Source organism: Notechis scutatus, chromosome 8 (assembly GCF_049901735.1).
Source record: "Notechis scutatus isolate UNSWTSFEM ecotype Mainland chromosome 8, rNotScu1.2, whole genome shotgun sequence".
Lineage (NCBI taxonomy): Eukaryota > Metazoa > Chordata > Lepidosauria > Squamata > Elapidae > Notechis > Notechis scutatus.
In genome coordinates this window covers 14,780,247-14,807,545 of record NC_142016.1, presented here as the reverse complement: position 1 = coordinate 14,807,545, position 27,299 = coordinate 14,780,247, and the positions used below count along the sequence as shown (strand labels likewise).

Genomic DNA, 27,299 nt, shown 5'->3' with positions numbered 1-27,299 from the left:
AAAGATTGTGCATTATTATTTATATAAAATACAATGCTAGAAATAAGCTTATGCACTGGAGAAATTCCTTGTGTGTCCAATCACACTTGGCCAATAAAGAACTGTTCTATTCTATTCTATTCTATTCTATTCTATTCTATTCTATTCTAATCTAATCTAATCTAATTCTATTCTGCTCTATTCTATTTTCTTTCCGGCATGCTAACTTCCTTATTTATTTGTTTATGTATGTTTAATTAAAAGAGCTTTTAAATAAAATATGGATTGCAAAAGCACGCCAAATGTAGCTTTGGGAATTTTTCCAACCTCCTTTACTGGACATGGCCACTGGGGTCATCACTATTTTCTTCTGTACAGCCAGCTGCTATATTGCGTCTCTGTATTTCTGTTCATCCCTTGAGCTGTGTATTTGTGCACTGAGAAACTCAGAGCAGGCTGCATCCAAACTGTTGTGGGCTTTGAATGGAGCAATTGGCAGCATTCAGCATTTCTGCCCAGTTGCCTCTCTTGTATATTGATCTTTCAAGTCCTTTCCTTCCTTCCTTCCTTCCTCCCTCCCTCCCTCCTTCCCCCCTTCTCTTCCCGCCCCTCCCAGCTCCAAACCAGATCTGTTCAATTCTGAATCTCAGTCTTTTACTAGGTTCTTCAACATCATCAAATCTGGTTCAAAGATGTTTGATTTTAGAAGGATTATCCTGTCAATGGACAGGCAGAGTCATCAGCCCTTGGTATACATTTTTTTCTAACATCCATTGTATTGCGAAGAATAAAAAGTCAGATGGATGTAAAACTGAGCACCGAGGGGGATGTCTGTGAAAACAGTGAAACCATGAACATCGTTGCTTCTCTGTACTGGGGACTTTAAGCCAAGCAGTGATTTCAAGGGACATTAACCAAGCTGTTATCTCCTCTTTCGAATTTCTCTTTGATATTATGTACCAGCACCTGGCTTTATGACTGCACAAACAAGCCAGACTCCATCAGGTAGGTCAGCCACTTACCATTTCCCTGGGAATGCTTGCAACTAGCTATTCTGATTCTCCGAATGGGGTCCCAGTGTAAATAAGCAATCTTGGGCAATTTGGCTGGATTATTAAAGCACCTTGCCCCCTCCCCTCCCTTATTATTGACAGCCCACAATAATAATCATAATTGACAACGTCTCAGACAACAGACTTAACTGAAGATGTGCATTTATTGATTTAACAGAGAGTCTCTCCCTCTCAACCCCCAATTTCAAAGATGTCATTAAAGTCAAACGGAGCAAGCAATCATTTTGCAGAGAAATCTCTGCATGAAAAATATCATCTGCCAGGTAAGCTTTACTGCACCCTCTAATTTTAGGCAGAACTTGGTATTTACGTTCACCTTAGAAGGGGAAAGCAACCCTATTACCCTTCACACAGAAGGAACAAAGGAACTGAACTAAAAAAAAAAAAACCAGCAGAATGTGGAAATCAAAAGACATAATTCACTGCTCTTAGCTGCACCTTTCTGGATCTATAGTTTGGAGTTGGTGCGGGGAAGGTGGCAAGGTCCTAGGGAGAATAGTATTCTCATTAAAGCTATTCTTCTCTATATATTGTAATCATTAGCAAGGCATTAAGCTCCCGGGGCCAAGCTGAGATCTGTAATTTGCCTACCACAAGCAAGCAGAAGGTTAGCTAGATGTAAACTATAATTTCTAATGTAAGGAAAGGGTTATTTGTTTTTGTTTTGTTTGTTTACATTTCTAGGCTTTAAAGATTTAAAGTTTAGTACAAGCCACAAGAATGCCATTTGCACAGATTAATTGGCTGAGGACCAACCTCATTTTACCTTAAGGACATTGCTCAAAGTTAAATTTTCTGTCTTTTTTAATCTAGGGGGAGCAATCATGACTCTAGCATGAATTTTTCCCCTGCTTCAGCCCCAATTCAAGGTTCTCCCATCAGAAAGACATCTTTCTCAAAAGTAAACGATTGCAACAAATGGATCAACAAATGGAACAAATGGATTTTTCTTTTTAATTCAAATCAGGCCTGCAGATGGAAACCCCTACAAGATACATCTTGGTCAATTATGTTTTTTGCACTTATTCTGAAGGAAGGACAGAAGGGAAAAGATGGAATGTCTAACAGGGAACAGAGAGGAGGCAGAACATTACTTAAGAGAGGAAAGAGGGTCATTACGGAAGAATCTTTCACCCAGGGTGGGAGAAGTATGAGAAAGAGACTCAGAGTACCCCTACCTTGGTACCATTAAGTATAGGTTCTGCGGGGAAATTGCTTCCTAAGCTTTAAAGATTGTTACATTACCCTACAATAATAAACTTATTTCTAGAATTCCAGTAGTAGTTCCCAGAATTTGCAAGTCATAAAACAGAGAAAGGGAAGGGGAAGGAGGAAGGGAGAGGGGAAAGGATCCTTTTGCCTTTGGACAGGAGTGGGCAACTTGGAATCAGATTCCACCCTTGGAAAAGATAGAGAAAGCATGCACAGAATGTCTGCTGGCACTCTTCCTACACCTTTCATAATAGGCTGGCTCTGGGTCATGCAATTGGGAGGAATGAAGGAGGGGTCTTTGGAATGGAGGAGTCAACTGTTCTCCGATTGCTTTTCCCACAGGAATGTATTGGGCGATTGGAGGAGTCTGGATTGTTTTTCCCTTGGCCCCTTGCTGAACCTGACCCATTTTCAAACTCTTCCAGCACCAGATTTGATCCCATTCTGTTCAGCTTGCAGATTTATCCTTCTGGTAGAGGGGAGGGAGGGAGGGAGGGAGGGCGCAAGAGCAAGGCTTCTGAAATTCTTTCCATCCCCTTTACTAGCAACAGCCACAAGAGGCATTTGTATTGTCTTCTCTGTGCTGTAATGGTGTTGAGTCTCTCTCTAAGCATGGATGTCTGCACTTTCTCCCCAAGGACTAGCCAGGGCATGTGTAAGCATGGATGGATAGAGGGGCACACAGACAGACCAAGGGCCAAAACCCTTTGCATATTTTCTCCCAACGTTCTGTTGGGTTGGAAAGAATTAAAAAAAGAGAGAATGTTTAGGTCATCCATCAGATACAATGATCCTTTTTCTGATTGAAAAAGGTGTGCCCCCCCTTTTCAATCCGAAAAAGCTAAAACGACCTCTCTTAGTTTTTGTGGTCTGAAAAAAATGTAAGCCTAACAGAAAGCTATTTTGCTTTTCAAAAAGATCAGCTAAAGAAACCAACCCTAAACTGCATTCTAAATTTTCAAATGTTGTCACTGAATTTTAACAGTATAACCTCGGAGGCATAACATGAGGTCTGAAAGGGGTACATATACTGCAGATAATTCACCTTCGTATTGAAAAGGCATGAAGTTTTGTCTCCTTTTTTTGTGGTAGATTGTCTCCACTGTCAATTTCTCCCTGGGATCTTTAGTACACAACTCTCTTCAACAAGCACAAGATGCATCTTGACTATTGTCCGTCCGTCCCCCTCTTGCTTTTAAAATGCCTGCATATAAGACCGGAGAAATCACATACAGCCTGCTATTTCACACCAGGGAACTGCTGGGAAATATTTTGAACTGTTGATAACCACTTGCAGGATAATTGGGTTTTTTTCTAGAAGCTCGTTAATCAAAAGAGCATCCCACTGGCCTTTAAATCAGTGGAAGAAACCTGGGTGCAGAATAAATGAATAATAGATACAAGAGATGGAATGAAGCAGTGGCCAATACCGTGAAGCATGGGAACATGGGCAGTAAATTTAATTGTGAGAATTAAGATGCTATAAGCATATATTTCTGTTTTCTTAGGGCAGGGGTGTCAAACTCAATTTCATTGAGGGCCGCATTGGGTTGTGTTTGACCTCGGGGGGGCCAGGGGGAACATGGCCAGGGTGGGCAGGGCCAGCTCGACATCATTCGTGTTGGGGACACTTTTGGTGCAATGGTGAGATTCAAATTTTTTTACTACCGGTTCTGTGGGCGTGGCTTGGTGGGCATGGCAAGGGAAGGATACTGCAAAATCCGCATTCCCTCCCCACCCCACTAACCTGCTTTCCAGCTCCGTTCTCCTGGGCAGGGCAACCAAAGAAAAGCCAGCCAATCCGCTGGGACTCGGGAGGCAGAGAATAGATGGGGGCTGGGCCAGTCGGAGGTGGTATTTGCTGGTTCTCCAAACTACTCCAAATTTCTGGTACTGGTTCTCCAGAACCTGCTGAATACCACATCTGCTTTGGTGGCCCAAGTGCTCTTCCGGCAAAAACGGACTCCTGAGCTCTGTTTCTGACTGCAACGGTCTCCTGCAAACCTCTGCCAATGAAAACAGAGCCTTGTGAGCTCTGTTTTCAGCTGTGATGGCCTCCTACAACCCTCTGCCAGGAAAAATGGATCTCGGGAGGGTCGCACATGGCCCTCCTAAGCTCCGTTTTCACTGGCAGGCGCACCACACGCCATTCCTTTGCTGTTTCCAAGGAGTCCCTGTGGGCCTGATCTTTGATCCGGTCCCTGGGTCCTGAGTTTGACATCCCTGTCTTAGGGAAGACACCCTGTGGTTCAAAATTGCTTCTTGAAGCTGTTGAGATGTTGGGAAATTGGGAGAAAGGTATGGGTGAAAAATTGAGAGTTTGCATTTGTCTTAGTCCTTGGAGAAACTATTCACTTTCCACTCTAAATACCTATAACTAATCTCTATTATTTGGTGAGAAAAATTAGGGGAGGACAATCTGATTTGCTGTAAAATCCATGCAAATAAAATATTTCCGCTTGATTTACAAAGTAATTTCACCAGAAGCACAAAGCACTTATTAAATTATGGAAACCTTTGGGGCAGATATATGTATTTGGGCAAGGAAACAGATGTACAGCCTTCATCTGTTCTTAGCGCTATGCAAATGCTCTATTTTATTACAAGTCTTTGTGATGCACTTGAGATATCAAAAGCAGGAAGGAACCAATTTTTTACAATATTCTGTCTGGTTTGCATTACTCAGCCAGGAGACCACAATGCACTTCAACCATTACACTACTCCGGCTTTAAAATGGTAGTTATTTTAAACCTTAACAAGATCATATGGTATTCCCAAATTAAGCTCTCAGCAACATAATCCCTACAAAGCAATTCAAATTTCTAAGAAACTCCCCAATGGTAATTACATTCTCAGTGCTACTAAAAAGCAGCCCTTGTTCTGCAGAAGATGGAGAAGAGCACTGTGTGATGTACAGTATTTTATCACATTCATGCAGAAATCCAACATTTACAAAAGGAACCATTGCACATTTATTCCATGACAAGCTCGATACTCGTGCTTCGCTATGAAACTACTGTATGTGGTCGGGCTTGTTTTTGGGGAGGAAAATAAGGGGGGGAAATCTGCCTCTGCCTACCAGCATCCATCAATATGCATCTGGCTAGTGTTTTGTCAGTGTGTGAGAGAGTTGAGGGCTGTTTGGAAACTGAAACAATATTTGTTGTGTGAGCAAGAAGGAGACAGCAAGGAGCCTGGGCGTGGCTGAGCTCTGTTCTGTACTAAAGCTGCTTGTGGCTGTGAAAGTAAAACTGAAACTGAAACTCCTCTCCTCTGCTTGTGTTTTGCATTTGGAACAGATTTCTTTTCAGGTGGGGAGGGAGAGTAGAACTCCTTAGCATCAAGCAAGTGTTAATAATAATATAGGAAAGACTAATACTCTGATGGTCATTTCAAAAAATCTTTTCTTAGTGAGCACCTAGAAGCCAAGAGGAACATATGTGCCAATTTTCAAGTTTGTAGGCTTTATGATTCTGTAGATTTTGTGATGATGTGTAAGTGGTATTTAGTTTTTATATATATAGAAGATTATTCCATGAGCATTAATCAAGAAGTAGCTGAGGTCATGGCAGAAAGTGGATAGACCAGCAGTTCAATCTAGTGGTTAAGGCACCAGACTAGAAGCTGGGAGATTGAGTTCTAGTCCTGTCTTAGCCATGAAAGCCAATTGGATGACTTTGGGCTATTCACCAGAAAGCTGTGAGTTCTAGTCCCACCTTAGGTACAAAAGTCAGCTGGATGATTTTGTGCCAATCACCAGGAGGCTGTGAGTTATAGTCCTACCTCAAGCATGAAAGCCATCAAATAAGTAAGTAAGTAAAAGTAAGTAAGTAAATTCTCTCTTTCAGCATTGTCTTTCTCTTTACTCTTTACTTTTGTCTCACATTCCCCTTTTATTTCCTTTTGTCTTGTCCCCTGTAGCAGGCTAGGGCACCTGCTCTTGCCAATTGGTCTGAATTTAAAATTCTGTAGTAGGACATCAAAGTTAAATTTCCCAATGTAGTCCTTGGGTCAATCTGCATGCATGAGCATGTGGTAAAAATAATAACCAACATCCCACACCCTCAACAGTTAAAAACAACAACAATTCAGCAAATTTTGCTCCTTGAGGAAAATGTAAGAGCATCAAAGCAATCCTGGGCATGGCTGGTAAGTCCAAACTGGTAAATGCAAAATGAATGAGCATCATTTCCCTCTGGAAAACCTCCAGTTGTTTTTGGGAGGCTAAGACCGAGCAGGGCATTGGAGGAGGGTTTACTAATGAGCCATTCCATTTCTTAATAGAAAATGCTTCCGTTATTTAATGTTTTGGAACAACCTTTGAAGGATCAAATGACAGCCAAGTTTCCTTTTTCTCCATATCATTGATCTCAGTGGGAAGTGAATAAACTAGGAATGGGGATGGCCTCTGAGCAACCCAGCTTTTGAGTTGCCCAGCTAGTGCCCCAAAAATTGACAGTTTCCTGCAGTTAGCAGCCAGTTTGATGATGAAAGGGGCAGCCAAATGGGGGGGAAAGTGCTCAGAGGAGCTTGTATGTACTGGGATGAAGAGACCAGATTTAACTGGCACCCCACAAGGCCTTGCCTTCTTCATCTATAGCAATATCCTATCGCTAGTATTATTGCTCAAAGAACACTGTTCCCATTTCTGTGGTTCCATCCAGAGGCTGGGAAAGTTAGGAAAACATTCTTCAATATCGTATGAAAGGGTTAATTTTATTCTGAGGAGTTGTGGGTTTTTTAAAAACTTTTTTTACGTTCTGTTTTAATGGCTCAACTTGTCTAAGCCATCCTTGACTACATTTAGAAATCCAGAGTCTGAATCAAAGAAATAAATTCTGGTGACACTAGAGAGACTTGTGAAAGCTAGTTTGGTATAGTGGTTAAAAGCACCAGGCTAGACAGGCGGAGACTGTGAGCTCCAGTCTCGCCTTAGGCAAAAAGGCAGCTGCTGGAACTTTGGACAAATTGCTGTTTTTCAAACTTTTAGGAAGACAGAAATGGGAAACCGCTTCTGAAAAATCTTGCCCGGAAAATTGCACGAAGTTGTTCAGGCAGTCACCAGGAATCAAGGATGTCTCCAAGGCACACAAAGAGAGGAGGGGGAAGGAGAAAGAGGAAGGAGGGAATGGGGAGGGGAGAAAGAGGGGAGGGGAGAGCATGGGAGGGAAACGGGTGGGCTGCTGGGGGTTCGCAAGAGCCCCTAGTTAAGATTCTGTGCAGTTCGGAGAACCCCCAAATCCCCACTCCTGGCTGGCCCCACCCAGGAGTCTCCATGCGGGCCGTTTTGCATGCAGGTAAGTGCAGGGTACGTGAGGAGGCTCAGCAAGGGCAAACAACAGGCCTCCAGGAAGTTCAGGAAGGCCGGAAATGGGCCCATTTCTGGCTTCCAAAGAGCTTCCGGAGCCCGGGGAGGGCAAAAAACGCCCCCCCGCCCCCCGCCGTGGTGCAGGAGGCCAACTAGGCCACGCCCACCATGGCCACACCCACCCAGCAACTGGGCAGAGAACCCTTTGCTAAACTTTTTGAAGCCCACCCCTGGAGGGAAGGGAAGAGCTTATAATGTTCAAAACAGCCTTACGTGCACCTAAGTGTATCTGTATACGTTAGCCTTTGTGATTGACAAAAAGAGAAAGTATTCAGGAAGGGAGAGAGAAAGAAAATTTAGCACTTGCAGGAGGATTTTTTTAATGTAATAGATCATCAAAAAGAGGGCACTCTGTCTTTCTATTTGCTTCTGCCTTTCAGATCAAAGCAACTTTTCTAACCAATTACTTTTTATTTATACATGAAAGAGGACTCAACAGTTTCTCAAAAGCATAAATTTCTAATGAGTTCCCTTGGACAGTAACAATATATGAAAAATGAAGTTTCATAAGCCAGTCTTGGACAGGTTGAGATTGCCACATTAAATAAATTGGATAGGCAGATAATTGAAAGAGACATGTACAATTTACAGAATCACCCTGTTCAGACAAAGATGTATTGATCCCCGGAGAAACACAGACAGCACAGTAGATTAGACATCATATTCAACTCAAAGGCTAAGAAGAAAGCCTCGTTAATAAGAAAAACAGCTGGAGGCCTTACAGTAGAGCGAAAGCACAGCTGGAGCTACTGTAAAAGGAAACAAGATAGAAACAGCTGGAACAATTATGGCACGGTTAAAAACAGCAGGCAAAATTAATAGTTGAGGGAAATAAATAGGTTAGGAATGTAGAGCTGGACACAGCAAAGGCGGGCTAAATTCAAGCTCTGGATCTCAAAAAAGAGTATTTTCAAGGCCACTTACTAACATTAAGTAACGTTAGATAGCTGCTTCCTAAAGTTAGGTAGGGGGAGGGTACCCAAAGGGGTGGCAGCCAGGTGCTCCAGAAGAGAGGGAACTGAGGGCTTCATGGCCAGACTCAAGCCTTTTAAACTTTAAACCAGATTGTGGCCTTCAAGGGACAATGAAGGATGCTGTTTAAGAGTTCCTGTTGATTCATTAGAGGAACAGAAGGCTGGTGCCAACCAGCTCCACACATATCTGTGAAGATTCTCAGTCATCCAGGTCAAGAAAAGCAATGTGTGGAAACTAATCAAGGAGAGAAGCAAGGCTGAACTAAGGAGACATTTTCTGACAGTACAATTAATCAGTGGAACAACTTGACTCCAGAAGTTGTAAATGCTCGAACTTCTGGAAGTTTTTAAAACTATGTTGGATAACCGTTTGTCTGAAGTGATATAGGGTTTCCTGCCTAAGCAGGGGGTCAGACTAGAAGACCTCCAAGGTCCCTTCCAACTCTCTTATTCTATTCTATAGTTGTCTCAAAGGTGCTTTTTCAAAAGGCAACTGGGCTATTTTTCCCTTGAGGAAAAAGAAAGAAGACGTTTTGCTTCTCGTCCAAGAAGTTTCATCAGTTCTGGCAGGATGGTGGGGGCTATGGAGGGATTCGTTTTGATAGAATGGGGGGCGTGGTTTGATAGGATCATATTTCTTTGCAGTCGTCTGTCCTGGATACAGAGGCCCGTTGGTTCGAAAGAGGGGTTAAAAAGGCCATTTATGTTAACACTGAGCAGAAATCTCTCCACAGAGGGGGAGGGATAAGACACCTCCTATCTCCTATCTACAATGTTCTTTCAGCAGTTCCAAGAAGATTCCATCCCCGTGTGCACTCTGCTACAGGGAAGCGGTGGCTCAGTGGCTAAGACGCTGAGCTTGTTGATCAGAAAGGTCGGCCGTTCGGTGGTTCGAATCCCTAACGGAACGGAGTGAGCTCCTGTTACTTGTCCCAGCTTCTGCCAACCGAGCAGTTCGAAAGCATGTTAAAAATGCAAGTAGAAAAATAGGGACCAACTTTGGTGGGGAAGGGAACCGTGTTCCGTGCGCCTTCGGCATTTAGTCATGCCAGCCACATCACCACGGAGACGTCTTCGGACAGCGCTAGTTATTCGGCTTTGTAACGGAGATGAGCACCATCCCTTAGTGCCAGAAACGACTAGCGTGTATGTGCAAGGGGAACATTTACATTTACTTTTTACAGGTGACTCTGGGGGCACAGATAAGCCCCCAAGTGGCCTGAAGAGTTCCTGGGGAAAGTGCCAAGACCAGATGACTGCAAAACAAGATGATCCTTCCAATTCTCCCCTCCCATCCTGTCAGAACTGGTGAAGCTTCTTGGATGAGAAGCAAATCGCCGTCGTCTTCCTGAAGGAGAAAACAGTCCAGTTGCTTTTGAAAAAGCACCTTTGAAACAGATCTACACATATAGAATTTAAGCTATTTTATTGTATTCTGCCTATACTACAGGAATCTCCCAATAATGCTTGCCTTCCCTTGGGAACGGATAGATAAGGTTCCATTGAGCTTAGGGGAGGGAGCGGTCAGTCCTGGATCTCTTGAAACTATGCAATGATTCAAGGCTAATTCCCTGTTTGAGTCCTCCTCCCTGCCTAGCTGGGTGTTTCTCAGCAACTAGATATGCCTTAAGCAGCAAAATTGCTGAAACCAGGTCTGTGTAGTATCTTCCTTCGTGTGGACAGTTATTCATGCATCAATTGACATTTGAATAATCAGATAACTACCTAATTAGTTCCATTTCAGCCGAGGAACACTATCAGTTAAATCTTCTATTGGCTAATACAGTATAACAAACTTGTTTGTTTGTTAGTTTGAACAGCACATAATAGGTTTGTTCGTAGTGCAAGTAAGAGATGAAACTGATCTGGAAATCTTTTTAATCCTTCTGGATGAGAGGAAGCTGATGGCTACGGACTGCTTGAATGGCAGAGATCCTACTGTTGCCCAGTTATTGACCTACTCTACAGTCCCAATAGCTCACCAAATGGATCAGCAAAACAATATTTTTTTAATTGTTCAAAGCCTGGTGCCTCTCAAAAAAGATTGACTAGAGTGACCTATTCATGGCAGAGATGCTTCACTCACAGTGATGGTAGCAGAACACAACCTCCAGCCTCAGTGTGTGATTTCCAACTGCAATGGCATTTGACCATGCCCACTGACAACCTCTGAGCCTGCTCATGCTCCGTGCATGAGTGTTATGAACTAACTATAGTTCCAGAGAAATGTGGGCATTATTAAAATTAAGCCCACTAATATCCTCTCTCCAATTGGGTTTTTAGCAGTAACAAGCTCTTCCAGGTTAATTGCTAATACTTAAAGCTGAAACAGAAATGTGGAGATTAATTACAATGTAACCTGGAATTGTAAAGTCTTATGATAAGGCTCTGAATGAAAACCTAAACAATTCCCCTGTGATTAATGTTGGCATTTACTCTGAACTTTTAAAGTGGAGTTAATTGCAAATGATGGGAGAAACACACAAGGTCTCTGCTCAACCACCACCCTAAAGTCTATGAACAATGTTGCAGTAACATCCTTTTACTAGACAAACGGGACCTACTTCCAAATAAGGATGCTGAAATATTCAATAGTAGCAACAGATGCTTCGCACTGTGCTAAGCAGAAGAGAAACAGAGGTTTAGACTAAATAGTGTCAATAGTGGAGAACATAGTTGTCCAACATCATACTACGGCATCTCCATATATAATACGGGTGAAGCGGGGCATAATACAGAGATATAAAGATAGAGCCTCTGAGATTTAATCCTTCCACTTTCCAATTCAGCTTTCTAAGTAACCAAGACAAGGTCAGCTGAGGGAGGGAAGAAAGTAAACTCACAATGCAATGCATAAAAATACATATTTTAGATTAAATGCTTTCAATTTAAATGCTAATTCTGGCACTTTTTTTTCTTACTTTAGTGCACAGTGATTCAGAAACCGGATGGAAATTATTTCGGAAGGTGTGCAATATAAAAATGATGCGAAATCAACTAGCCTATTCATTGAAAGAATCATTCTAGTCAGGATCTCAACTACTTGGTGGCATCAAAATACAGAGACACCAAACAACATTCGAGCTTTATTTCATGAGTAATCTTCATTGAAGCTTTTCCAGGAATGGCATTCATTAAGTCCATGTCTTTTGCTCTCTAAATAATGATTTCCTAGATGAGATCCGTTGATGACCCTCAACAGAAACAACCAAACAACTATTGAATGGTTGACTTACAACCATCCATTTAGCAGCCATTTAAAGTTACAATGGCACTGGGGGAAAATGACTTATGACAGGCTTTCACATTTACATGAATCCCTGTGGTCATGTGATCAAAATGTGAATGCTTGGCAACTGGCATGTACTTAGGACAGTTGCAGCGTCCTGGAATCATGTGATCATCATTTGTAACCTTTCGTTCTGACCCAAACCCTTTTCCAATAAAACAAACATGAACCAAAGGGAACAGAAACCTTTTAATGATTCTTACAAATCTCCGGTTAAAAGGCTGCTGCAAACTAATTAACTTTGATAAGCACAAGCCTCAACAAAACTGTGCGAGGTTGCCAAGAATAACAGATAAGAAATATTTCATAACATAAGAGTCTTCAAATACCAACTTAAGATACTGCAATGTCCACGAAGCTGAGTTTCAAAACGGCTTTGCTTCCTACAAAAAGCGTTCGCTTCACAGCTGGCTTTTATCTTCTTGAAGGAGGGGCCATTACCTTGCAGTCTTACTCCCAAGTCACCCGTGCTGTTGCAGCTGCTCTTTCCTACGAGCAACCCTGCATGCACACGCACTTGGCACAGGCTCCTCGGGAACCTCGTCATCGCTGCTGCCAGCCCCCACAATCTCTGAAGGCAGCAGTCCACTCCCTAATGGTCCTGGCCCCTCATCTGAGTCCTCGCTCTCCTCAGCCGTCCGCACCTGCTGCTGGCTAACCACAACATCTTCCCAGCCTGCTTCTAACAAGCAAATCAACGGGGGACGCCAGATTCACTTAACAACTGCATGATTTACTAGTGGCTTGCTTAACGACTGTGGCAGAAAAGATCGTAAAATGCGGCAAAACTCACTTAACAACAGCCTATCTTAGTAATGGAAATTTGGGCTCAACTGTGGTCATAAATTGAGGATTATCAGTATACAGGGGATCACCAATGTAGCTGCCTTGAAAGTACCACCACAAGAATGCCAATCAATGGCCATGCCCCATCTATTAATATAAATATCCTTTGCAACAAGAAATGATGCTTATTCAGGCCAGAAGTAATAAATAACCTGACTACAGAAGAGGCCTCAGAGAGACTGACATGAAGGCTTTAGGTCATCATTAGTATCTACAATGGAGAGATGTGTTGTGCTTAATTAATTGGTATGAAGCCCGTGAATAAAAATCAGTAGCTATGATGATAACATAATTAGAATAATTGCTATTGTTATTAAATCTTCAGTCTGTGTTGCCAAAGAATGAGAAATAAACAGTATTCTCTGAGGAGAAGTACCTGGACTCTCCCAAAATAGAACAGCCAAGGAAGGACTTTGTTCTTATAATTCTTTAATGGTTTTAATGTTTTTATATCCTGGTTTTATGGTATTGAAATCCACCCAGAATCACCTGAAAGGGAGACGAGCATCGTATAAATTTAATAAATAAATAAACAAATGAGTAAATTGTCCATTCTTCTGACTTTCATTTCTAGGAGGGATCTATAGAGAAGAATTTTTGGTTGAAGACGTCTATTTCAGGGAAAATAGAATTTCTTAATATTCAGTGCTATGTTCAAATGTATTCCTTACAGCACTAGGCTTCTATTTGCAGAAGGAAGGGAGACAGGTTTTATTTCCCCTCATCATAAAGGAAGCATTCAAAATTGTTCACTTCCCCTATCGTGCAGCATGAAATGGTTTGACATGTCTTTTCTTCCTTGTTCTCTTCCTGCACTGGTTAGCTATACTTTATCATAATCCCCTTTTTCACATCCATTCCTATCTGAGGGCAACGGTTTGTCAAGCTCAGATCCTTCAATTCAAGTAACCAAAGGAGAAGTAAGCAGCTGCCATTTCCTCCGGTCTCTCTCCACCGTTCCGATCTTGTTCTTTCTTCCACACTGCCTCACAATTGATGCTTACATTTCAAACTGCCTCTTGTCTTTGGATGCTCACCATGAGATCAATCAAAGAAACAGAACCGAGAGGAGAAAAGAACAATAATCAGCCGTTTTCATGCATGTCTAAATAAGGCCTAGTGGTAACCATGGTAACAGCAATGAAATGCTATCCTGTATCGCAGTATGATCTCTTGTTTCTGCCGCTTCTCATCCACAAGGTTGCCTGGAATGAACAGACTCATTCAATGTAAAAGCATGAAATTCAGAAGAAGGGATGTTTTAAACCCTAAATGCTGATAAGATATCCAGGCAAAGTCCTCTGGTTTTTGAAAAGGACCATAGGACTACTCAACATTTAAAAATAGCTTCCCAAAGGTCTATTGTATTGTTCTGAACTCTCTTTTGATTTCCTTCCTCCCTGGCCGTCCATCTCAAAATATTTATATTTTGCTTCATCAATAATGTCGACAGAATTAAATCATCATCTCTCCATTTAAAAAAATTGTCAAGGAGGTATAAAGTGGTAAGACAAAGGACAGACATGAGGGAAGGGAAAATCCCTCATTTCTATTTTCTCCACTATTCATGTTCTTTCCTCTGTTAATGAAGATTCTCACAACTCTGGATATCTTCCAAATAGAAACAAGCTAGACAAAAGTATCACACATTCATTTGAGTCTAATTTAGCAGGTATTGTTTTCTCCCAGAATGGAGCAGATCTTGTTGCACCTGTTTTACCACCTAATTTAGCATTACTATTATAGTTGAATGTACTGTGATAGAACCTCAGACCACCCAAATCTTTCTGTTCAGTGATAGGTTAACTGGATCTTTGTTTGCTCCAAATGAACAGTCGGGTGCTTACATTCACAGATATCACATAAAACTACACGTCCCAGTTCTTCCTCTCTCCACACTAAAGAAATGTGCAAATATTTTGCTCATGTAACTAAAATTTATATATACATATATACATGCATATTCACAGAGAGAGAGAGAGACAGACGAGAAGGAGAGAGAGAGAGGGAGGGGAGACAGACAGAGACAGACGAGAGGGACAGAGAGGGAGAGGAAAGGAGGGAGAGGGAGACAGAGTCAGAGAGACAGAGACAGACAGATGAGATGGAGGGAGGGAGGGAGGGAGGCAGAGGGAGAGAAAGAGAGAGAGATAATTTCATTTCACTCTACCAACTGCCCAAATAATTTGATGAGGATGCTCAGAAGATGTTCTTCCTGGAAGTTCAGATATCTAGAAAGGTATTTATGTCAGGTGCTGACTAAGATACAAAACTCACCATCTTCATCAGTCTGAAATATCATCTCTTTGCCTTCTTTCCGGCCTTCAGGATTGGACAAGATGATCTTGACATGGACGTTTTTATAAGGCAGAAGGTTCTTGATGGTGTAATGGTTGGTACCATGCTCCATCTTCACACATTCATGAAAGGTCTGGTTATGGCCAGTGCCTACAGCATAGCGATAGCAGAGTGTGACAGTGTATGTGTGACAGCGGGTCAGGTTGTAACCCAGAGGCTCCCACTGAAGGATCAGCTGCCTGGATTGGATCTCTGCAAAGGCAAGGCCTTTGGGGGCCCTCATGGGTTCTGCAGAAGGAGAGGGAGAAAGAATGGGAGGGAAAACAAAATCAGTAACTATCAGGACACTAGGAAAGGACAATACTTTGTCAGCTTCTGGTGGTGAAGAATGCTGAGAATGGAAAGATGTTACCATCTCTGGTGCAGCAGAAAATTAGATCAGCTGGAGGAAGATATAATAAACATAAGAGAATGGTCTGTATCTGTTTACAGGTAGTCCTCAACTTACAATTCATTTAGTGACCATTTGAAGTTACAGTGGCACTGAAAAAAGTGACTTATGACTGTTTTTCACACTTACGAACGGTGCATTATCCTCATGGTTACATGATCAAAATTCTGACACTTGCCAGCTGGCTCATAATTTATGATGGTTGCAGTGTTCCGGGATCAAGTGATCACCTTTTGTAACCTTCTGATAAACAAAGTTACTGGGGAAGCCATATTCATTTTACAACAGTATTGCTAACAATGGCAGTGATTCCCATAACAAATGCGGCAAGAAAGGTCGTAAAATGAGGAAAAAACTCATTGAATAAATGTCTCGCTTAGCAATGGAGATTTTGGGGCTCAATTGTGGTTGCAAGTCAAGGATTACCTGTATACCCTCCCAATCAACCAATCATGTATAAGAATTGCTTGCCATAAAGCATGGTCCCAAATCACAGCTATGATTCTTTGTGAAAGCAGCTGTAATTGAGTCCTTGAACCAGAAAGCGTGACCATGTGAAACTCACGCCCTTGCACTTCTTAACAGAATAACAGGATAACAAAATAACAGAGTTAACAGGGACCTTGGAGATCCTCTGGTCCAGGGGTCTCCAACCTTGGCAACTTTGAGCCTGGCGGACTTCAACTCCCAGAATTCCCCAGCCAACTGGCTGGGGAATTCTGGGAGTTGAAGTCCGCCAGGCTCAAAGTTGCCAAGGTTGGAGACCCCTGCTCTAGTCCAATCCTCTGCTCAAGCAGGAAGTCCTATAGCATTTCAGACAAATGGCTCTCCAATCTCTTCTTAAACATCTCCTGTGTTGGAGCATTGGCAATCCACTGATGAATTGTTCTAAGTGTAGAATTCTTTATTTAGAATATAATTCTTTATTGGCCAAGTGTGATTGGACACACAAGGAATTTGTTTTGGTGCAAATGCTTTCAGTGTACATAAAAAAAAGATACATTCATCAAGAGTCAAGAATCATCAGGTGCAACACTTAATAATAGTCAATCAAATCATACTAGGAAACAATATAAATCATAAGGATAAAAGCGACGAAGTTACAGTCATACTGTCACAAGTGGGATGGGATGGGTAATAAGGAATGATGAGAAGATTAATAGCAATAGTAATGCAAACTTTGTAAATAGTTGGACAGTGTTGAGGGAATTATTTGTTTAGCAGAGTGATGGAGTTTGGGGAAAAACTGTCCTTTTGTCTAGTTGTTCTGGTGTGCAGTGCTCTATAGCATCGTTTTGAGGGTAGGAGTTGAAACAGTTTATGTCCTGGATGTGAGGGGTCTGTAAATATTGTGTAAGAAAATTTCTTCTACAACCTAAGGACAGTTAAAACAATTAATGTGTTATTCCCACTATAGAGTCTCCAACACTGATCTGATAACTCTCTATTATCCAATAGACCTGGTAGAACACAGAGCTTTACATGAGTCATGCTATTGTATCAATACCCTGAGAAGACAAGGAAAGTCCTAGAATTGTTATGTATCACAAATTGCATTATGTCGTAACCTATTAGAACAAACCCCGTGCCAATGTTTATTTAAGCATGATGTTCTTCTCTTTGAATGTTTTAATCTTATTTTTTAGAAATAAATGATTTCCCTGTATGATCTGATCCCCAATCATAATAAATAAAACAACAGTAAACCAGAGAGCCAGACAACAACAAAAGAACAGTCATTAATCTTATATGGCAAGATTGCTGAAGGTAGAACTCTGACACCAGAGCAGAATATCCTGCAGGAAGGAAGCTCCTTAAGAAGGAAGAAATCTCCCACTGCTTTTAAAAATCACCCTATTCTAAAACAGGGGGACATCCTATGACTCGAAAGTTTATGTTCATTCAGCTCTCAAATTAATTTTAAAGCTCTTTGCAAAGCAAACAAGCAATTTAGGTCTCTGGCAAAAGCAATATATCCCTTCCTTGGCATATTGTATGTAAGGAGGGAGGGAGGAGTGCCAGAGAAATATAAATGCCCCAAAATATACAAAAAAGGGTGCCGCATCCTTCTTTGGCATTGGTTGCACCAGTGGTGGGATTCATTTTTTTTTACTACCGGTTCTGTGGGTGTGGCTTGGTGAGCGTAGCAGGGGAAGGATACTGTAAAATTTCCAGTCAGAGGTGGGATTTGCCGGTTCTCCAAACTACTCAAAATTTCCGCTACCAGTTCTCCAGAGCTGGTCAGAACCTGCTGAATACCATCTCTGGGTTGCACCCATCCTTATTATGAGATCTTTCCTCAAAGGATGATCCTATGGAAATTCAGATGGAAAAGTGTGAACTTCCTCTCAACAGACAATGCAATGACAAAGACAGCCTTACAGCATGCCCAAGAGAGACTCTTCCATGTATAGAAGCAACATGTGTTACCCATCATCAAAGGAACCCTCATGGGTTCTGCAGAAGAGTTGGAGACAGAATGAAAAACAACAAACTCAGTAACTAATTTGGAGGAAAAAAAACATGCTTGTAGGAAGAACTGCATTCTATCTCGATGCTCTGCTTTATAGGGAGTCTTTGACTTACAACTATTTGTTTAGCAACTGTTCAAAGCTATTTGCAATTTTCCCAGCTGGCTTCTGACAAGCCAAGTCGATGGAGAAAGTCAGATTCATTTAATGATCAAATGATTTATTTAACAACTGCAGTGATTCACTTAAGAACCATGGCAAAAAAAGAAAAGTTGTAAAATTAGGGGTTACTCACTTAACAATTGTTTTGTTTAGCAATGGAAATTCTGGTCCCAAGTCCATCGAGGACTACCTGTACATGGTTAGTAAAGGCAGCTTTTACACTCAGCGGTTGCATTAATTACAACACACTCATCTTATTCACTGAATTACTTTATTTTCTAAATTGCAGAATAAACCAACCTCAAAGGCTAAATTCATACTAAATAATCTACAAAATAATCCACTAACCAACAGACCAAGTTTAACCAGAATTAAGAAAAATGATTCATCTTGGAATGTTCTGAAAGCAAAATAAGCCATTCCAATCTCAGATCAAGACATTTCAAGTCTTCTGGAAGCGATCCCTCTAGGAAAAACAGTAGTGCTGAAACACTCAGAATACCTCTGCTTTGAGAATGGGCCATTTACAAAAACACCGAATGACCCATTTTGGTTTTGGAAGGTTCCATCATGAATTATTTTGCACACCACAGAAGATTAGCATATTGGGTGGACGCATCTGTTAGGCTCATAATTCACCTGGTGAAGAGCAAATGATCAAGTTATGAGTATTAGGTGAACAAACCACTGTATGTAAAGAGCAGTTCCCTAAACACCAGAAGAATCCAATAAGAAAGCTTCCTCACATTAAATAAACTAAGGTCAGCTCCCTAGTTATTAAACTGGATTATGTTTAATGAACTTGGGCCACAGCAAAGCTAAGGGGCCCAAGATAAGATAAACTGCCCTTCAACATTGCTATCCAATAATTTTGGAACATCTATAATCATTTGTGCATCTCTTTCACTGAATGTTGTACAGAAATAACTTTTCATATTTATTTACTTTATTTGTTTGTCAAACATGTACAAGATAACAAGGATAGGTATGAACATAAAGGAGGAACAAAGGAAGTAAATGCAGATAAATGGGGACAGTAAGTTAGGGATGATAGGCATGCTAGTGTGCATATGCACGCCCCCTTTAAGGACCTCTTAAGAATTGGGTGAGATCCACGGTAGACAGTTTGAGATTGAAGCAGTGAGGGTTTGAGGCTGTAACAATGGAGTTGGGTAGAGAGAGAGAGAAAAATATGACTGGAGAGAGAAAAATGACACCACCTAGCACCATACTCAAAAGACTCCAAGTAATGGCTTTGGAAGCAATTTTAAGTACTGGGTCATCTGAACTGTACCTCTTGTGTCTATGCATAGGAAATAGCCCTGAACAATATTATACGATCCAGTTTTGAATCTGCTGCAGCCTTCAGAGATACAAGATATTTTACATATCTCTAAAATAAACTTATCAACTTATTCATAATTAGGTGAAGCAAACGCACACGGAACAGCAATTTCAAGCGCCGTAGGAACAGAGAGCAAAAGTTGATGGTGCTGCAAAAATTCAGGTTTTAAAGCCATGACAAGTTCCTTTCCCTTGTGCCTCTCCAGGTGTTCCTGCCTTGTTAGATTTTTGGAATTTTTTTCATTAACATCACGCACAAACGTGTGTGCATGCATGCACAAACACAAAGACAACTTTAGACGAAGAAAAAACAAGACCTAAGCAAAATGAAAACATCGCTTTTCCTGGGTGGGATCTTTAGAAATGTACTCATTCCAATCGATCTAATCATTTTGCCTTTTTCCTCCCCTGCTCCTCTAATGAGAAAAATCTATCACTTTTGTGACAGTTGTTTTTCTGCTGTTGTTCTTTTTAAAGCATTTTAGTTGTCCGTGTAGAGTCTAAAGTTGTGACAGAACTCTAAGTGGGGATACATTTCAGTAAAATTACCATCTATATTTTAGCTTTTGTTGTTAAAAGGAGAAGTTGTGTCCTGCTGGATTTAATTTCCATATTCGAAGACTGACTTGCAGAAACTATATGCCTGAATGTCCTCAGAGCTCTGAAGTGCTTTGAGCCTCTTGAACTCTTAAGAAAGTGGATTTATAGTCTTTTTCCTGCTGATTTACATCTCATGTTTGTGGGGCCTATTTAAAAAATTGATTTATTCATGTAGGTATTTCATACTATGCTCCTTGAGGTTGCACAGATGCACACTCAAATAATTCTAATAAAACACCCAGATCTTAAAGTCAGGGCAACAACAGGCAAAACAAAAGAGAAACCAAAATACATTTTTTTTTAAATTAAGAGAAGAAATATAAAAGTCAGCCAAGGTACTGGTAGTATAATGTGATATGCTTGGTTTTTTAAAAAGCAACCTTTGTCATTTCTCTCCCCTCGCTTGGTTATTTAAAAAAATTCTGTACACACTATTCCCAATTAAACCATCTCAAAGATGCAATTCTAACTCCCACTCTCACAGGACCAAATTTTCTTGTGAATGGTCAACAAGAACAATGGGATGATTTCAAACTTGGAATAAAAAGCAAACCTGGAAACTGGGTAATAATCATCTCCAGTACAGTTTGGTCCAAAAAAAATGTATAAGAGTGATAAGGTTTCCAATGGCTGCACTGAAAAAGGCATCATGCTTGATGCAGTATCCATTAGGCAAGTAAATTAAAACCAATATGGACTTCTTTGGGATCAAATTTCTGAAATCCACTGAAAGATGCACCAGCATATAGCCCAGATGCCAGGACTGAATAAACTCTGCAAACATCCAACTTTCTCCAGCTAAAAATGTGCTCCCTTCCAAACAGAGTATTTCTGCTGAAAATAAATTATGCTTTTGAAAACAAAAACAAAACAAAAAAGAGCAATTTCAAAAGAAAATCAAATATTGGAGAGATTTACATTTTTAAAAAACAATGCTCTGCAGAAATTCATATTTTTTTAAAAATCAGGGAAAAGTGTATTGATGTAAAGAAATATCTTTAAAATAACTATATGCAATAGGTTGTGCACAAAATCTTGTTCTGTTGATACAAGTTATGGGTTTTGGTTTTGGTTTTGTTTGTTTTTTAAAGAAAGGTTTGTTTTGATGCTTTTCATTTTATTGGCCTTGCTTTGCTTAGAACTTCACCAAATCTGAATCCATCCGAAATCCTGTTTGGTTTATCTGTTTGCTGTTCAGTTTATTAATTTTCATGTGTGTGTGTGTGTGTGTGTGTGTGTGTGTGTGTGTGTGTGTGTGTGTGCCTGTGAGTTAGTGTTAACCCCTAGCAACTGCCTGGACATGTCCTGGAAGTTTCCTTGATAAGATTACAAAAATGGTTTGCCATTGCTAAAAGAGAGTGACTGGGCCAAGGTTACCCAACTGCTTTTTTTTTTTATGCATTAGGTGGGACTAGAATTCACAGTCTCCCAGTTCCCAGCCTGGTGCCTTAACCCCCAAAATGCACCAGAATGGCTCTCTTCCAAGCTCTAGTCAAAGCCTCTCCCTCAGCTGTTGGTCCAAAATATGCAACTACCCGATACACCATGAAACAGAGCCCCCACAGAATACTCTCAATGCAGGATTTTTTCTCTATACAATCGCTTCTTATGTGATTAATAAAATATAGTACTGTGAGCACCTAAAGAGCAAATATAGCCATAATTAAACACAGCAAGACAGATCACTTTAGTTAAAGCAAAATGATAAAGGACACAACAGCTGAAGAGAAAAAACACACTTGATATCTTAAAACACTTAAATTAACTATAAAGAAAGAAACGGGTTTTGAACATAAAAAGAATACAAAGGAACGTCTGGCAGGGTTGAGAGGATTTCCTGTCTTGAGTTCCTTTACTGTTCCCTCCTCTTGCCTTTCTTCCAGTTTAACTAGAAGAATTGTTAAAATTAACTCTGGACTATGTGTAATTGCTTTCAAATCCATCCATTGGTTGGATTTTTTTTGTCCTCTGACCACATTTCTACATAAACATCTGTTGGCAGTTGCTGGATCTGTGTTCACTTGTCTGATGTGATGAACTCCACAGCTAGAATCTACAATTTTTCAATCAAGTGCTTGCATTCATTGGATCATCCTGGAAAGGAAGCAGAGATGGTATACAGCAGGTTCTGACCAGTTATGGAGAACCGATAGCAGAAATTTTGAGTAGTTCAGAGAACCGGCAAATACCACTTCTGACTGGAGATTTTACAGTATCCTTCCCCTGCCACACCCACCAAGCCATGCCCACAGAACCAGTAGTAAAAAAATTTGAATCCCACCACTGAAAAGAAGGTGTATACATAACTTTTCTGCATAGATGGACTTCACTTGAGAACAAGGCCTTCTTGCGTTTGAGCTAAGTTAACCATCTGTCTCAGTTAACCAGTTCAGTTAACCATCTGTCTCAGTTTATGGCTTACTCCTCGGTCTTTCTGTTGACTTTCACTCCTGACTCCATTTCATCTTTACTGGTAGCCTATCAAGAGTCCTTAATTGAGTGCACCAATAAAACCCTGCAACAAAATCATATTGATGCAACTGTGTTCATGACTGCATCAAGATTCAGATTCCAGAATCATTGCCAAGTTTCTCTTCCTGATTACCACAAAAAATATTACATGTGGAGGCTCTTTTAGCCTGCCTGGTTATAACTCAATAAATTGACATGTTCATCCAAGGGTCTTCAAACTTGGCAAATTTAAGACTTGTGGACTTCAACTCCCAGAATTCCTCATCCAGTCATGTTAGCTCAGGAATTCTGGGAGTTGAAGTCCACAAGTCTTAAACTTGCCAAGTTTGAAGACCCTTATGGACAAATGAACTTCTCCAGATGTTTATACAGTATCACTCAGAACAAGTGTTCTGAATGTTTCTACAACTCCCAGCCTTCCTCATTATAGCCCATATCTCCAGGACCATCCAAAAGTTGTCGTTTCACAATATCCGAACAGTTTTCCATTCCTCATTTAGAGGCTTGTATGTCAACCCCTCAACACTGTCAGAAGCCATGTGATCTTCAGAACAGCTCTGCCAAGTAATGCAATTTGCTGTCATAGCTGTTGTGATAGCAATCAACTTGAATGGCTTGGAAAGGGATTAGACAAGACTTCTTGGAGGAAAAAAAAGCTAACAATGCTCATCGAGGAAAGTAGTGGAAAGTGTCAGCCTGTATGACCTGCTTTGGAGCTTCCCACAGAAATCAGTTTTTCAGTTATGAGAACCAGGATGTTGATCTTGTTAGGCATTTTTAAATGACACAAACAAGACTTCCTTTGTTTTTAAGATACTCCAGCTTTTTTTCATCAGGCCAGGCCAGGAAGCAGCCCTGAGATCTCTATATGTACTCTCCTGAATCCCATAATGGAAAAGAGAGAGATAAATGTAATAAGATCAAGAAAAAAAAAACAAATAAATATGAGCACTCTGAATTGCATTGGATACCAAACAGGAAGCTTATGAAAATCTTTAGGCTCTATATGATATCATAAAAGGTTAATCAGAACCTGTTCTGGGATCTGTTTAAGGTTTGTTATCTCCCAGTGGCCTTTGATATAGCTGGCTATCATCTTAAGACATTAGGATAATCAGTCAATTTTCAAGCTTGCCTTCTCCAAATGGAATGGTGCAGTCTTCTCAAGAAAGACTAGTGGTTTTCTATTTGCAGAGTTTTGGGGGCTGGGTCCATCAACAGTATGTCAGCATTCTGGAAGCTGCTTAAACCAAACTATTCCAAAAAAAACCTTTGGAGAGCAGCGAGTTTGCACCACTGGAGGTTATACAGTAGAACTGTGTTTTTATTATGTTTTTATGTTTATGTTTTACAGTATGCTTCTGTTATTTTAATGTTGTTAATGCATACCTCTGGGAGTCTTTGTTGATTACAGTACGCAAAACTAATAAACATCATTTGTTTGTAGGCATAAAGGCAATGGTTCTGCCTGCCTTAAAAGAAACAATGGTACACCACCTTCTCAAGAAGCCACTGCTGGACCCAAAAGTCTTGGAGAAAGACTTGTTTGTTTGAGAAAGGCTGCCAAAACGTTGGTTGGGTTGCAGTTTCAGGGGGCCTGGAGATAGTGGCTTATCTGGACTTTTCCTAACCAGGTTTCAAGCTGGGACACAATACACAGATATCCTTGATCATACTTGTTGATGACCCCCTGGAGTAATCAGTATGGAGGTGATTTCAGTGTCTTGGTTGTCCTTGATCTCACATCAGATTTTGATTACCATCAATCATGGTATCTTTCAGGACCAACTACGTGGTTTGGTAGTGAGTAGCATGGTGTCATATTCCTCCTTTCTCCAAGTGGGAGAGTCTGGATCTGCTGCCCCTGATCTATGGGGTGGTGCAGAGCTTATCCCTCTATTTTAACATCTGTATGAAGCCTCTAAACAACATCATCACAAGGGCAGATGTTAGACTGAAACTCAGGTGCACATCTCAAGCTCAGACTAACCAAGTGATGCTCTCAAGATCTTACCCCAGTGCCTTGAGGCAGCTGGGGTCTTGGTTTAGTTTAGTTTAATTTAGTTTAGTTTTATTGTCATTGCACCTCGTACAACGAAATCAAACACCATCTTCAGTGCACATCATGACCATGACCATGAAAATAAACACAAACACACATCCTTCACCCTTCACACATTGAACCGAAAATCCCCAACACCACACCAACACTGCACTATACAGTAGAATTCAACAGAGCTACTGCCCTGGGATAGAAGCTGTTTTTCAGCCTATTTGTCCTTGGTTTTATTATCCTGTATAGTTCAAAAAAAGGGTGCCCAGGATGAGATGGATCTTTGAGAATGTTTTGAACTTTCTTAAGGCAGCGGGAGCTATAAAGCTCTTCCAAAGAGGGGAGAGGGCAACCAATGATCTTCTGGGCAATGACATTAACCCTCTGGAGTGCTGAATGGTGAGGAGGAACAAATGTAAATGATGATGTGGCTGTGAGTTCATGGTTCTCCCAATATCACATATTTCCTATCTTTAGTTCTGTATGGAGTTGCACTTTGCAATTTGGGTTTTTTTTTCCTGGGTCTTACAGTTCCTGCTCAAAGAGTAGGTGATAGTTCTGACCAAAGAGACCTTTGCACAAATCTCTCTGAGCTATCTTCTCACAAACACTCATGTCTTAGTCATCCTGTAGATGGGCTACTACTGCGTGCTCAATATGTGGGTATCCTTGAAGACCTCTTGGAAGTCTCCAATGGTCTAGGATGCAATGTCACGAACCATTACAGGCATTTCTCAGCACGGTCCATTTCATGCGATCTCTGCTGTATGAGCTGCACTGACTGCCAGGAAATTTCCAGGTGCATTCAAAGTGCTAGCATGTGAGGAAATGCAAAAGATGTCTTGATCTTGATAACAATGTATAAAGTTTTGTTTTATGTTTTTAAAATTTGGAAACTTAATAAAATTTATTTAAAAAAAACAAAATCAAAGTGCTAGCATTAATTTCATAGCACAGTACCTGGCTATCAGAAGAATTACATTTCTCCTTCTATGTCTGTTCATCCCATAAGACCCACAGTGTTTGTTAAGCAATAGCATCCGATACACCTTAAGAAGCATGTCTTCTCTGTTGTAGTGTTCTTGGTCTTCAGATCTTTTTAATTAGTGCAATGTATTGAGATCTTTGTGTGTGGGGTTTAATATGCATGCCACTCAGAATTGCTTTGAATTTGGCAGCTTTATAAATCTAAATTGTATTTTTTTAATAGCTCAAGATCAGTATGATTATTTCCCAAGAAATAAAGCTAAACATTTGGACAATTTCTATTTGCAAGCACGTTAAAACAGACATGCTGAAACTTAGCTTCAGATAGCCTACACACACACAAACCTAAAAACCCTCACAAGATTTGCTGCTAATGGAAATGCAATGTTATTTTGCTTACACAGGAAAGTTATAATCGCTTCTTGCCAAATAGCAAGAACTTGCAAACTGTTCTCCTGATACACGGAGCTGAAATCACTGTCTAACAGAGTGATTTTGATACACTGGAGGCCTATTTCCCCTAGGGTTATTTTTCAAGACATTGTATAAGCCGTAAGTGATGTATATGATTCTGTACAACTGTGGATATATTCAATTGGCTGTCATGTTGGAAAACAGCATTAAAAATAATTGCACACTTAAGTTCTTGGATCGTTTTCAAGATCAGAAAACTACCGATTACATCACGCGTTAATGTCATGTCCAAAGCAGAACCCAAATATTCAAGCACTCGTAGAACAATTTAAATTCTCCAGCTGGCTTAGTCCTCCTACAGGAGTTGGATTATTATTGATAGAAACAAGCCCATAATCTGTAACACAAGAAGAAATCAAATTCCAAAAGGCCATCAATACTTTGTCTTTCATTGGTATGACAGAAACACGCAGAGCTATTTTTTCCCAAAGGATATTCCTACCCAGATTTTCCTTTGGTATTTGGACTGAGAGGCCTATTTAAACTTCATTTTCTTCCAGGCATTTAAAAACTCTTGATTACTTTCAATGGTAGGGAGCTGCGTTGACAGTGGTTCTGCATTGGGTCCAAATCTTCTTTTAATGACCCCATAATCCCTTGTGGGGTGGTGTCTGAGCAACTGAATGGAACTAGCAGAGTGTTTTAATGGCCAGATGCCCTTCCTGTCACCAATGCAGAGTTTTGTTCAGCAGATATATTCTCAGTGTGTCCAGAGAGAGAAATATCTGCCTCTACCTAGGATCGAACTCACAGCCTCCTGATTGTGAGGCAAGAGCTCCACATCTAGGCCACCATGCCACTCCACTATTGGGTCCAAATACAGGGGTTTAAATGAACTCTGGCTTATAAAATGTTTACTTTCTCGTAATCCTGACTGTGGAAGAAGAGGGATATGAATGCACTTTCATCTGTTTCTCTCATACTTCAGAGTTGGATTTTTGAGTCCAGAGATTTATTAATATACATTTATTAGTATACATTTATTAATATACAGACTATTTTTGTAGGCAAATGTAGGTGAAATGTAGGTGTACATGCAATCTGTAGGATCTCCTTTCCTGATGTAAACAGTATTGAATTAGATTTTAATTTTATTTCATTTTTTGCACTTGAGTCAGAAGCACTGAGGTGCTTCTGGGTTGAAAGGATTCAATTCAATTCAAACCTTTATTGTCAGAGTACAACATGTGTACAATGAGATTGGCTGAGCCTCCCTTCATGTGCCCCCCCCAACACAATACAACT

General features: G+C 40.7%; 1 protein-coding gene and 1 long non-coding RNA gene across 5 annotated transcripts in view; one reads left to right on the top strand and one right to left on the bottom strand.

The window, feature by feature from the left end:
• Positions 1-27,299, bottom strand: part of PTPRU (protein tyrosine phosphatase receptor type U) — a 397,711-nt gene that overhangs the window by 145,320 nt on the left and 225,092 nt on the right. For all 4 annotated transcript variants that reach the window (XM_087970795.1, XM_087970796.1, XM_026679426.2 and 1 more), the window contains exon 8: positions 15,020-15,328. In XM_087970795.1, coding sequence (XP_087826921.1) covers positions 15,020-15,328 — 309 coding nt within the window. The remainder of the gene's footprint in view (positions 1-15,019; positions 15,329-27,299) is intronic.
• Positions 592-12,358, top strand: LOC148129898 (uncharacterized). The gene is made up of 3 exons (XR_015750475.1): positions 592-984; positions 1,210-1,315; positions 11,534-12,358. It is a non-coding gene; the product is annotated as an uncharacterized LOC148129898 (long non-coding RNA).